Below are 14,271 nucleotides of genomic sequence, written 5' to 3' on the forward strand. Positions count from 1 at the left end.
CTGTATGGAGGACTATGTGGGGCCAATTATACTGTATGGAGTATGTGGTGCCCATAAAACCCATAATACTGTATGGAAGACTATATGGGGCCCATAATATTGTATGGAGCACTATGTGGGGCCATTATACTGTATGGAGCACTATGTGGGGCCATTATACTGTATTGAGCAATATATGGGACCATTATACTGTATGGAGCAATATATGGGGCCATTACACTGTATTGAACAATATATGGGGCCTATTATCCTGTATGGAGAAATATATGGGGCCCATGATCCTGTATGGAGAAATATATGGGGCCCATTATACTGCATAGAGTAATATATGGGGCCCATTATACTGTATGGAGAAATATATGGGGCCATTATACTGTATGGAGCAATATATGGGGCCCATTATACTGTATGGAGCAATATATGGGGCCAATTATACTGTATGGAGTATGTGGTGCCCATAATATTGTATGGAGGACTATATGGGGCCCATTATACTGTATGGAGGACTATGTGGTGCCCATTATACTGTATGGAGGACTATGTGGGGCCCATTATACTGTATGGAGGATTATGTGGGGCCCATTATTCTATATGGAGGACTATGTGGGGCCCATTATACTGTATGGAGGACTATGTGGGGCCCATTATACTGTATGGAGGACTATGTGGGGCCCATTATACTGTATGGAGGACTATGTGGGGCCCATTATACTGTATGGAGGATTATGTGGGGCCCATTATACTGTATGGAGGATTATGTGGTGCCCATAATTCTGTATGGAGGACTATGTGGGGCCCATTATTCTGTATGGAGGGCTAATTGGGCCCATTATACTGTATGGAGGGCTATGTGGGGCCCATTATACTGTATGGAGGGCTATGTGGGGCCCATTATACTGTATGCAGGGCTATGTGGGGCCCATTATACTGTATGCAGGGCTATGTGGGGCCCATTATACTGTATGCAGGGCTATGTAGGGCCCATTATACTGTATGCAGGGCTATGTGGGGCCCATTATACTGTATGCAGGGCTATGTGGGGCCCATAATTCTGTATGGAGGACTATGTGGTGCCTATAATACAGTATGGAGGACTAAGTGGTGCCCATATACTGTATCAAGGACTGTATAGGAGGAAAATTACTTTTGTAAAGGGTACACTGCTGAGGACAGTTTCTACTGGTGAGGTACATTTCTCAATATCCCGTTTACCTCTAATACTACAGGTACTGAAACTCTGAAACCTGTGGACCCTAGATTATTTGAATCCCCTCTGCTGTATGGTATTGTAGAATTTACAATAGATATCACTCATGTAATGTAAGAAGTGAAATCTTTCGCATTGTGCTATATATATATATATATATATATATATATATATATATATATATATATATATATATATATATATATATATATATATATTCTCTGCGGTATCTGAGCATCATGAATCGTGGTATGTGTTAAAGGGGCCCACTGAGACTCTTTCGCCCGGGGCCCACAAAAAACCTGGAGCCGACTTGCACCTGTGTAGGGTTATGTTCACACATGTTGTGTTTGTTTTTTTCTGCTGCAAATCTGCTGCTAACTTTTCTGTGGCAGGAAAACAGCTGCGTTAAAAAAGCAGGTTTTGTTGCATTTTTGCTGCGTTTTTTTGACCACCCATTACTTCCTATGGGTGAAAAAACGCTGCAAAAACGCTGAAAGAAGCGACATGCTCTATTTTCCAAAAACACAACCAAGTCACAAAATACGCAGCAAAAAAAAAAAACATGTGTGAACAGAGAATTCTGGTTTCTCATAGACTTTGCTGGTACTGAAAATTTGCATAAAAATCTGCAGCAAAATACGCTGCAAAGCCCAACGTGTGTGAACATAGCCTTGGTGCGTCCACTTGTGTGCCCAACTGTACAGTTTGGTCCAAAATCTCGTCTTTATTCCGCCTATGAGCAGGAGGCGCTTTTTTTTTTTGAATTTATGCCACTTTTTGGTGTAAATTATAGCGAATGTGTATAGCTGTGATTGGCCACTTTTTCCTGCTAATCCCCACTCATTTTGGAAAATGCCCCAAAAAAAAAAAAATCTGCAAAAGTTGCAACATTTATACGACTTTTATACACCATGAAATTGACATAATTTACCCGTTGAAATCTTGAATAAAAGGGTTTTCCAGGCTTATGATATTCTTGGAATAAGTCGTCAATATTAGATCAGTGGGGTCTGACTCCCAGAACTCCTACCGGTCAGCTGGACTGCTGCTCAGCTCTTTTTCACTTCAATTGGAGATGCTCTGCAGTACCAAGAACGGCCACTGAGCAGTGAAGGGATCTGTGCTGTCGCCCACTGATTTGGTATTGATGACGTATCCCTGGGATAGGATATCAAAATCGGAAGCCTGGAAAGACCCTTTACTCGCCTCTCCTACGGACATAATTGACTTCCAGAGTAAGTGATAGAGCAATGGCAGCTCTCACTTCCTCAGGGATGTCTTGATCTGTTCGAAGGAAGGGGAATAGATTGGCCGCAGGGATCGCGTGACATAATACCATGTGAGCAGTAGGAGAGCCAGTGCCGACACCGGATGCGAGTATACATGTTATTATTTTACTGGGGGAAAACAAAGGGATGCTGAAGGGTTTGTCAGAGGAGTGGACAACCCCTTTAAAGTCCATTGAATATATTTTACACATACACCGAGGCATAAGCCAAAAGTATGATTGCACCCAGAAGAAGCAGTATGAATGCATTCTTAGATATTGCAGATACTGATGCTACTGCTCAGCTTAATATGCTTCCTATAGCAGGATAGTATAGTTACAGGGGTGTATTTCAAATAGCCAAATGGCATGGAAATAAAATGTTGCGCGGTTAGCTCCACTTTAGTTACTAACATTTTTGTTACCAGTCCAAAAATAAATGTAAAAAAAAATCTGTAAATTAAAAGGGTTGATTGGTCTAACGCAGATTTGTGAATCCTCGCAGCAGCGTACTGCACGCTGTGAGGAATCTCTGGTGCCAGTGCTGCGAGAGGAGGGGGAGTGACCAAAGAATGTGATCTGCATACATGCGGTCACCTGCCGACTAGACTGTATCGGGCCTCGCTAAATGCAAGTGTATTGAGTGAGGCTGGATACAGTCTAGTCGGGATGTAGCCGGAAGTATACAAATCGCATACTTGTGGTCAAATGACCGCTCGCTGCCAATGTCGGCACCGAAGATTCCTCACAAGCCTGCAGTCACATAGAGTGTCTGCAGATTTTTAGTGTAAGACCGAACAACCCCTTTAAAAGCTGCAAAACGCATTCAGTGCCTGTCTCTACAATGTATAAGATGATAGCAGTGATAAGAAACCTACGCTGCGGCAGTGCCATCTTCTGTGTCAAGGTAATCTTGGAGTTTTTCCTCAAACCTGAATCGCAGGATTCGATTGTGCACTCTGACTATTCGATTTATCTTCACTCCGGTGATCCCGAATGTTTTAAAGTTTGATGCACAGAACCGTGACAAAATCAGATCATAACAGGACTTGAACCTGCATAAATTAAATAGAGAATGTGAGATGTGAAGAGTCGGGAGATATCGATGTGACAAACGATAAGAACACAATGGCTGTAAGTGATGGCGCTAGGTGTGTGCAGATGGAGATTGGGAAATAGGTTGCCTTTGTCTATGTACAATGAGGCAATATGATCTAATACAACTCTGCAGAATGACAAGCGTATACAGAGGTGATAATCACTTAGGCACAAAGGATACAAGGGGTATTGGGCCTCGGGATCCATAGATTGCTTTTGGTCACCCTGACACTTTGTTACAACAGTTTTATAGTTTTTCAGCTGTGTAACGTTGCAGTTTTTTTCCTCAACAACTTAGGGGTCCCAATCTCTCACCCATGTGCTATATACTCTCCACACTCCGGTGCTGCCTGTCTCCTCTGTCAGACGCCGATAATTTAGCAAGCGACGCTGACAGCGGGGAAGATGCCGGGGACATTTATGCTGATTGTCATGCAAATAGGAGAGAACTACCTCCTGCTGCCGGGCAGCGCGCTCTTCAGCCACTTAGTATGTTCACTGACTATATCCAAGTGAGGTCCTGCTGGTCGGCATTTGGCTTAAATAGTCAGCAGAATAGTATTTGGAGGCCAATGGGGGTAGTATGGCGCCCTATCTAAATCTCCATGCTATACCTGTCTGGAGCCAGTTATTGCATTTATACAGCTCCTGGTACAACTTTTATTCTGACTGTCATCCGGATATCTGACGAGGCTGATTTACAACTCTGCTTCTAAGGCTGTGTTCACACGATGCGTATTTCATGCGTTTCCGCGGCGTTTTTGCAGTTGCGTAAACGCCGCGGAAACGCATGAAAAACGCATGGTAGAAGGGCAGCAATGTTCCCCAATGGAAATCCGCATGTGCTGTGCCCATGATGCGGATTTTTCCGCAGCGTTAACGCTGCGGTCAAAAATCTGCAGCATGTCAATTAATTTTGCGGAAACGCGGCGATTTCGCCGCCATTGACTTGCATTAGAACGCGCCAATTCCGCAAGACAGCATTTGTACTTGCGTAATTGGTGCGTTCTAATGTGCGGATGGTACCCGGGTGTGGAGGAGAGGAGAGTCTCATCCACACCCAGGTACCATTAAAAAAGCTGTAAAAAGAAGAATAAAATAAAAAATAAATGTATTCTTACCTTCTGTCGGCCCGCGCAGCGCTCCCGCTTGGTTCCCGGCACTTGCAGTGAGTTGTAGGACCTGCGCTGACGTCAGAGTCATGTGACGGGTCACGTGACGCTGACGTCGGCAGGTCTTTCAATTCAAAGTTGCCGGCAGCCGGGAACTTTGTAAAGCAGGACAGCGCGGGCCATCGGAGGTAAGTATATACACTCTCTCGGGTCACACTATATAAATCCATGCTGTTTGCATGGATTTATATAGTGTGACCTAGTTGTCAAGCACTTTCCAGGTGATGCTAAAATCGCCTGGAAAGCGCTTGTCAATCTGCATGCGGAAGCGCATGTGAATCTGCATGTGGATCCGCATGTATTCTGCAGGAAAAACGCATGCAGAATCTGCATGCGTTTTTTCTGCCAGGGAGATGCAGAAATGATGCAGAAATTTTCTGCTTCATTTCTGCATCGTGTGCACATACCCTAAAGGGTTAGATTCACATGACCAATTGTATATTTTTCTGATCTGTGTTATGGCCATAATTACTGGTCTGACTGCGAGTCCCCTGACCCAACTAACAGCGGCATTTATAAGGCTGGTAATACAGGCAAGATACCCGCAATCGGGCTGGGAATTGTGGCCTTAAACAGAACAGATTATACAGCTGTTATATGGTCATGTGAAATTAGCCTAATCCCTTGGACTATTTCACCTACCTGTCCCTTGGGCTATTTCACGTACCTGTCCCATGGACTATTTCACCTACCTGTCCCATGGACTATTTCACGGACCTGTCCCATGGACTATTTCACCTACCTGTCCCATGGACTATTTCACAGACCTGTCCCATGGACTATTTCACGGACCTGTCCCATGGACTATTTCACGGACCTGTCCCTTGGGCCATTTCACCTACCTGTCCCATGGACTATTTCACGGACCTGTCCCATGGACTATTTCACGGACCTGACCCATGGACTATTTCACGGACCTGACCCATGGACTATTTCACGGACCTGTCCCTTGGACTATTTCACGGACCGGTCCCTTGGGCTATTTCACGTACCTGTCCCTTGGGCTATTTCACGTACCTGTCCCTTGGACTATTTCACCTACCTGTCCCTTGGACTATTTCACGGACCTGTCCCATGGACTACTTAGCGGACCGGTCCCTTGGGCTATTTCACGTAGCTGTCCCATGGACTATTTCACGGACCTGTCCCATGGACTATTTCACGGACCTGTCCCATGGACTATTTCGCGGACCTGTCCCATGGGCTATTTCACGTACCTGTCCCTTGGGCTATTTCACGGACCTGTCCCATGGACTATTTCACGGACCTGTCCCATGGACTATTTCACGGACCTGTCCCATGGACTATTTCACGTACCTGTCCCATGGACTATTTCACGGACCTGTCCCATGGACTATTTCACGTAGCTGTCCCATGGACTATTTCACGGACCTGTCCCATGGACTATTTCACGGACCTGTCCCATGGACTATTTCACGGACCTGTCCCATGGACTATTTCGCGGACCTGTCCCTTGGGCTATTTCACGGACCTGTCCCTTGGGCTATTTCACGGACCTGTCCCATGGACTATTTCGCGGACCTGTCCCTAGGGCTATTTCACGGACCTGTCCCTTGGGCTATTTCACGGACCTGTCCCATGGACTATTTCGCGGACCTGTCCCTAGGGCTATTTCACGGACCTGTCCCTTGGGCTATTTCACGGACCTGTCCCATGGACTATTTCGCGGACCTGTCCCTAGGGCTATTTCACGGACCTGTCCCTTGGGCTATTTCACGGACCTGTCCCTTGGGCTATTTCACGGACCTGTCCCATGGACTATTTCACGGACCTGTCCCATGGACTATTTCACGGACCTGTCCCATGAACTATTTCACGGACCTGTCCCATGGACTATTTCACGGACCAGTCCCATGAACTATTTCACGGACCTGTCCCATGGACTATTTCACGGACGTGTCCCTGGACGGTTTAACCTTTTCACTGCCTGCCAATTCCCTCTGGTTCTGACCCTGGCTTCCCTGCCTTGCTCATTCTGTCACTGGGTGTGACCTGGCTTATTAATCATCCCACGACCAACTCCTTCCACTGGCCAGCAGCTACTCTTTGGCTATGTGCACATTGAGTTTTTTGAAGAGTCTTTTGGATCGGGTCCACTCTGAAAAATTGTTTAAAAAAAATGTTGAAACATTCTTTCTATTCATTTCTGTTGAAAACGACTTGCTGGCTATGTTCAGTCCTTTGAGTGTTTTTTTTTTTCCAGAATCAGGTATTGGGAGAAAAGAGAGTGCGCCTCACTTCTGTGAAGTGGCTCCCGACAGGGTATTGTCCAATCAAAAATCTGCAGAAAAAACATGCAAAATTCTTAAAAAAAATCTTCAAAATTACTTCAGGAAATGGAAAACTCCCCAAAGAAAGAGTGTTTCCTAAAGCAGTTTCCACTAGAAAATTGGTTTTGTGTGAGTTTCCCCCGGGTTCTCCGATTCCTCCCACACGCCAAAGACATACTGATAGGGGATTTAGATTGTGAGCCCCAATGGGGACAGTGCAGATGATGTGTCTGAATTGTAAAGCGCTGCGGAATATGTTGGCGCTATATAAATAAAAAGATTATTATTATTATTTTGAACGTTTCAAAAAACTCTCTGTGCACATAGCCTCTGGAGGCAACCAATGGGTCTCGTGACAAGGCCAGATCCCATACAGAGGTGAAAAGGTGAACATCATAGTGATCCCTGGGACCTGGTGATTGGAGTGGCTGGAGTAAGGACAGTCCATGGAAGAGTTGCCAGTTTCCACGTACAGTTTCGTGACTCCCATACATGTTTAATTTTCCATTGCTCCATATGCCACAAGCCGAACATTTAGTAGCGGCTGTGCTTTGTGGCATTAAACAACGTAGACTTTTCTAATAACTTTCTACGGACATAATTATCAGCCCCACAATGCATCATTCTGCTAGACACAACAGAAATAGTCTAGGAATTAACTACAGGACTTGAAGTAAAAGCTGTCATGACCCGAGCTTACCATGAATCTGATGGAGTGCCTTCTTCAAAGCGAACATTCCCCACGGTTTCCAGCTCCGTCTGTAAGAACTGGGCCAAGAGATCAAAGCTTCTCTGGGTCCTCACAACTTCCTTCTCATGAGAAGCGTCTATCCTGATACATTCAGAGAAGAAAGAAAGACATGGAAACATTTACTTTCATTTTTTTAACTTCCTTGAGACCCTCTTGGTATATTCAGCAATTTATCAGTAAGCGAGTGGCAGTAGAATGCAGTACTTGTCAGGACGTACACCTGGCACCTAAGGGGTGACGCCGCACGTATACAGTACTTGTCAGGACGTACAACTGTCACCTAAGGGGTGACGCCGCACGTATACAGTACTTGTCAGGACGTACACCTGGCACCTAAGGGGTGACGCCGCACGTATACAGTACTTGTCAGGACGTATTCCTGGCACCTAAGGGGTGACGCCGCACATATACAGTACTTGTCAGGACGTACACCTGGCACCTAAGGGGTGACGCCGCATGTATACAGTACTTGTCAGGACGTATTCCTGGCACCTAAGGGGTGACGCCGCACGTATACAGTACTTGTCAGGACGTATTCCTGGCACCTAAGGGGTGACGCCGCACATATACAGTACTTGTCAGGACGTATTCCTGGCACCTAAGGGGTGACGCCGCACATATACAGTACTTGTTAGGACGTACGCCTGGCACCTAAGGGGTGACGCCGCACATATACAGTACTTGTCAGGACGTATTCCTGGCACCTAAGGGGTGACGCCGCACATATACAGTACTTGTCAGGACGTACGCCTGGCACCTAAGGGGTGACACCGCACGTATACAGTACTTGTCAGGATGTATTCCTGGCACCTAAGGGGTGATGCCGCATGTATACAGTACTTGTCATACTTTAAAAGCTGCCGAGGAGCGAGCCGCAGACTAGTCGGACAGTCAGGTCCCGGGCAGCTTCTACCCGCCTGCTCCTATGGAGTGATAGGTCTCTCCCTGCATATGTGTATGGGGAGAGATCTGTCACTCCAGGGAGAAGCCACCGGGAACCCGCCTGTCCGACTAGTCTACCATGCGGCTTGGTCCCCGGCGGCAGTCTATGAAACCCAGCAGCGTTTTATGTTCAAACATACCTGGCTGACATCATACAGCCAGTGCCTTATCCGTGCTGTCTAATCCACAGGCAGTATGTATAAGCTGTCAGGTTCCCTTTAAGTAAATCAGGTCTCTCCTGTAACATGCCACACACCTATTAATCAGGACGATGTTTTAGCCTCTGAAAACTGCTCCCTGAACAGCTCAGAAATGACTTCTGTATAGGGGAAAGTGTGCTCCCATGCAAACTTCCTGAGCTTCCCCCTTCATGAATGGACAGTGTTCCTGAGTCGCTCTGCCCCATCATAGTGAGAACTGTGCAGCTGTACAGTGATTCATGCACAGTCATCTCAATCTCCTTTCTGCCCCCATCTTTTTAAATTGGTGCAGGGAGAAAACTGGGGGGTGAAACGTCTGTGTGCAGCCAGAATCACCATGAGAGGTATGTAACATTAACCATTACTGCCCCTGACCACCAGGGATATAACTGCTCTAAACCATTGTAAATCTTACATTACCATCTTCAGTGCACTAGACCACCTGGAATACTACTCCAACACTCCCCTAGACTACTGGGAATGCAGACAGTAAATTCTAACTACCCTAGACCACCAGGTACATACACTGTAACCGTCCAAGACTACCTGGGATACTGATATAACCCCCTTTTACTGCCCTACACTTCCAGGTATCTTTACATGAATCCCTTTGTTGCTCTAGACAACCAGGGATACAATAATTAACAACACTGCCCTAGACCACCAGGTAAATTGACCTAAACCCCTCAACTGCCCTGGACGACTAGGGGCACTGACGTTACATGTACACTGCCTTAAACCACGAGGGATGCTGACTAGTGTTGATCGAGCACTAAAATGCTTGGGTGCTCGAAGCTCGGGCCGAGCTCACCGTGATACTCGGGTGCTCGACCCGAGCAACGAGCCCAATGTTAGTCTATGGGAGACCCGAGCATTTTTGCGGTGGCACCCCCGGCGGTCTTTTAAAAGCCTAACAAGTGCCCAAAACGATAGTGACAGTGCTCAAATGACATGGGGGCAGCATGGGCATCAACCCAGGAAGCATTTCTGACCCCCAGGTCACTGCTGTCTACAACGTGGTCAGAGGTATTAAGCCACGGGCTCACAATAAAACGTTCAAAAACTAAACTGAAACTGTTTTCCTGTAAAATATGTTAAGGAATTTCCTTTCCAGGGTAAAGAAGACTTGTGTATAAGGTAAAATAAATAACCCCCCCCAAAAAATACTCCTTCACACCTTGGGCTATGTTCACAAGTAGCATTTTTTATGCGTTTTTGCACTTTTGTATTGCTTTCAACGGTGACAAATGCATTCACCGGTGACAAATGCATTCACCGGGAAATGTCATTTTAACATTTTACAACCTTATCTGGCCATGTGCTGTGTGACACATGCATACAGGGCTGAAAAGACATGGGACCAGCATGGGGAAGACCCCTGGAAGCATCTCTGACACCCAGGTCACTGCCTAAAAGTGTGCCCATCAGAAGTCATCCTTGCAAGTTCTTGTCCCAGGGCAGTGTTCAATTGTACCTCTCCCATTCCTTACAATGCATGCACAAGTATGCAGCCTGCCACCCACCCACCCCCAGGCTGCAATACCATACTGCTTGCTTGCACTTGAAATTGGGCCTTTTAGGCATGTGGAGGCGGAATCTGGCCACCACGTCATGGCTGCGTTATCGGCCTGGAATCCATACTCAGTCCCCAGCCGCCCGGCGGCCGGGTGTCCACACTCGGTCCCCAGCTGCCAGGGGGCGGCGAGGTGTCCATACTCGGTCCCCAGCCGCCCCGCGGCCGGGTGTCCACACACGGTCCCCACCCGCCCCTATTTCTCCTGTCAACTTCCCCCCACACACTTTTCTTAGCCCGGCCTGCTTTAGGGCAGCATTGGACGAGAGCACCAGAGAACAAGACTCCTCTGGTGGGCCCTGGCTTCTCCATCAGGGGAGTTGAGAGTGCCAAGGTGAGGACCATGATGATGATGATAGAAGTTAGCATCTGCTTTGTTTTCTTTTAATGCAAGCATAAGTGTGCAGCCTGCCACCCACCCACCCCCAGGCTGCAATGCCATACTGCTAGCTTACACTTGAAATGGGGCCTTTTAGTTTGGAGGAGGCCGAAGCTGGCCACTACCTCAAGGCTGCTTAAGCAGCGAGGTATCCATACTCAGCACCCAGCCGCCCGTATTTGTCCCGGTGTGCCTTATACATAAGATTAAGCGTGTATACCAAAACATTACCTGTGCCCTCCCCAGTGCATTTAGTGGGAAGGACAGCCTATTCCGCTGTAGTGTGTGAACGCCAAACCCCTGTTCATGGTACATGCGAAGATGCCTCCCACCCTGCACCTGTCATTGCAGACTTGCAACTATCCCCGTTCAAGTCCTTGTCCCAGGGCAGTGTTCAATTGTACCTCTCCCATTCCTTGCAATGCAAGCGCAAGTATGCAGCCTGCCACCCACCCACCTCCAGGCTGCAATACCATACTGCTTGCTTGCACTTGAAATTGGGCCTTTTAGGCATGTGGAGGCGGAATCTGGCCATCATGTCATGGCTGTGTTGGCGGCCTGGAATCCATACTCAGTCCCCAGCCGCCCGGGTGTCCACACACGGTCCCCAGCCGCCTGGGGGCAGCCGGGTGTCCATAAACAGTCCCCAGCCGCCCCTATTTCTCCTTGGAACATCCCCCCACACACTTTTCTTAGCCCGGGATGCTTTAGGGCAGCATTGGACGAGCCCACCAGAGAACCAGACTCCTCCGGTGGGCCCTGGCTTCTCCATCAGGGGAGTTGAGAGTACCAAGGTGAGGAGCATGATGATGATGATGATGATAGAAGTTAGCATCTGCTTTGCTTTCTTGGAATGCAAGCGCATGTATGTAGTAGCGGCTAGGCCTGACGTGGTCAGCGTTTTGGCGCATATCCTGCCTCCTCCGAGGATTGCTGGATGTTTTCCTGCTACTATTCCAGTTCTAGGACTCCCGTTAAAACAAAGCTTCAGGTCATAAATGATGGATGAGGTAGTGGCAAAGGAGAAAGAGCAGGAAGAACAGAGAAAATTCATATCAATATCAGGCCATTTAACCACATATGTCTTGTAGGATATGTTTCTGTAACAAAAGGAGCGGTTCGGCTACACAGTTATAGGGCATACAGTGAGTGCAATGCCTACCAAAAATTTTGAGGCACTCCAATGCCCCTTGGAAATGACATGGAGGTCAGAGGGCCTTAACTAAACCGTTTTTTCCATTTATAGCAACTGGGTCTCCTGTACAATATTAGCCTAAGCAGAGAATGGAAGGCTTTCCAAAAATTATGAGGAACTGCAATGCCCCTTGAAACAGACGTGGATTACAGCGTACTAAAAACCTTCTACCCATTATTGGGGAGTGGGTCTCCCTTAGTTTTCGCCTTTGCATTGAAAAGCAAAAGCTGACCAAAATTAGGAGGAAATGCAATGCCCGTTGGAAGAGTCGTAGAGGTTAGAGGTAATTAAAAGCAACATTTCAATGCCCCTTGGAAGAGCTGTGGAGTTCAGAGTGGCTTAAGAAGACGCTTTTAATGCCCCTTTGAAGAGACGTGGAGGTCACAGTAGCTTAACAAGACGGTTTTAATGCCCCTCGGAAAAGACGTGGAGGTCCCAGTAGCTTAACAAGACGGTTTGACTGCCCCTTGGAAGAGGCGTGGAGGTCACAGTAGCTTAACAAGACGGTTTTAATGCCCCTCGGAAAAGTGGTGGAGGTCACAGTAGCTTAACAAGACGGTTTTAATGCCCCTCGGAAAAGACGTGGAGGTCCCAGCAGCTTAACAAGACGGTTTGAATGCCCCTTGGAACAGACGTGGAGGTCACAGTAGCTTAACAAGACGCTTTTAATGCCCCTTACAAGAGCCATACAGTACAGCATCTTAAAAATATTATTCCCATTATTGGGGAGTGGGTCTCCCATAGTATTTGCTTATGCCTTCCAAGCAAAAGCTTCCAAAAATTAGGACGGAGCAACTTGCAATGCCCCTTACAAGAGCCATGCAGTACAGCATATTACAAACATAAGTCCCATTATTGGGGAGTGGGTCTCCCATAGTATTTGCTTATGCCTTCCAAGCAAAAGCTTCCCAAAATTAAGACGGAGCAACTTGCAGTGCCCCTTACAAGAGCCATGCAGTACAGCATATTACAAACATTATTCCCATTATTGGGGAGTGGGTCTCCCATAGTATTTGCTTATGCCTTCCAAGCAAAAGCTTCCAAAAATTAGGACGGAGCAACTTGCAATGCCCCTTACAAGAGCCATGCAGCACAGCATATTACAAACATTATTCCCATTATTGGGGAGTGGGTCTCCCATAGTATTTGCTTATGCCTTCCAAGCAAAAGCTTCCAAAAATTAGGAGGAAACGCAATGCCCGTTCGAAGACTCGTGGAGGTCCCAGTAGCTTAACAAGACGGTTTTAATGCCCCTTACCAGAGACGTGGCGGTCAGAGTGGTATAACAAGACGCTTTTAATGCCCCTCAGGAGAGAAGTGGAGGTCAGAGAGGTATAACAAGACGGTTTTAATGCCCCTCAGAAGAAACGTGGAGGTCACAGTGGTATAACAAGACGCTTTTAATGCCCCTTACAAGAGACGTGGAGGTCAGAGAGGTATAACAAGACGCTTTAAATGCCTCTTACAAGAGACGTGGAGGTCAGAGTGGTATAACAAGACGGTTTTAATGCCCCTTGCAAGAGCCATACAGTACAGCATCTTAAAAATATTATTCCCTTTATTGGGGAATGGGTCTCCCATAGTATTTGCTTATGCCTTCCAAGCAAAAGCTGACAAAAATAAGGACGGAGGAACTTTCAATAATGGCAACACGGACCACGGTCACCCTGGTGGTATAGTGGTGGTGGAGGCTGAGGATAAGGAGAAGAACATAAAACAGCCGAAATGAGGAAGCATATACCCATGTGTGGGTGTGAAGCGGTGCATGTGAATACACCTCCCGAAATAACACAGTGGATTTGACTGTATGTTACTCTGCTGTCATTTGGTGGTGATGAGAAGACTGGCCCAATCCAGCCCTTGTTCATTTTGATAAGGGTCAGCTTGTCAGCATTGTCAGTTGACATGCGAGTGCGCTTATCAGTTATATTTCCCCCAGCGGTACTAAAAACACGCTCCGATAACACGCTAGAGGCAGGGCAGGCCAGGACCTCCAAGGAGTACAGAGCGAGTTCATTCCAAGTGTCCAGCTTGGATACCCAATAATTAAAAGGCACAGAGGAATCACGGAGGACGCTGGTACGGTCGGCAAGGTACTCCCTCACCATCTTTTGAAACTTTCCACTCCTTGTGAGAGTACCCCGCGCCTCAGGGTCTGTCCGAAGGGAGGGTCTGAGAAAACTGTCCCAGAAC

The 14,271-nt window shown here is 47.1% G+C and overlaps 1 protein-coding gene across 6 annotated transcripts in view; it reads right to left on the reverse strand.

Moving 5' to 3' along the window:
- Positions 1-14,271, reverse strand: part of LRRC9 (leucine rich repeat containing 9) — a 198,616-nt gene that overhangs the window by 103,609 nt on the left and 80,736 nt on the right. For all 6 annotated transcript variants that reach the window (XM_073638739.1, XM_073638737.1, XM_073638738.1 and 3 more), the window contains 2 exons: positions 7,739-7,870; positions 3,356-3,532 (listed from right to left, as the gene is read on the reverse strand). In XM_073638739.1, coding sequence (XP_073494840.1) covers positions 3,356-3,532; positions 7,739-7,870 — 309 coding nt within the window. The remainder of the gene's footprint in view (positions 1-3,355; positions 3,533-7,738; positions 7,871-14,271) is intronic.

This window comes from Phyllobates terribilis, unplaced genomic scaffold (assembly GCF_046119375.1).
Source record: "Phyllobates terribilis strain yellow unplaced genomic scaffold, ASM4611937v1 Scaffold_7__3_contigs__length_470593459, whole genome shotgun sequence".
Classification (NCBI taxonomy): domain Eukaryota; kingdom Metazoa; phylum Chordata; class Amphibia; order Anura; family Dendrobatidae; genus Phyllobates; species Phyllobates terribilis.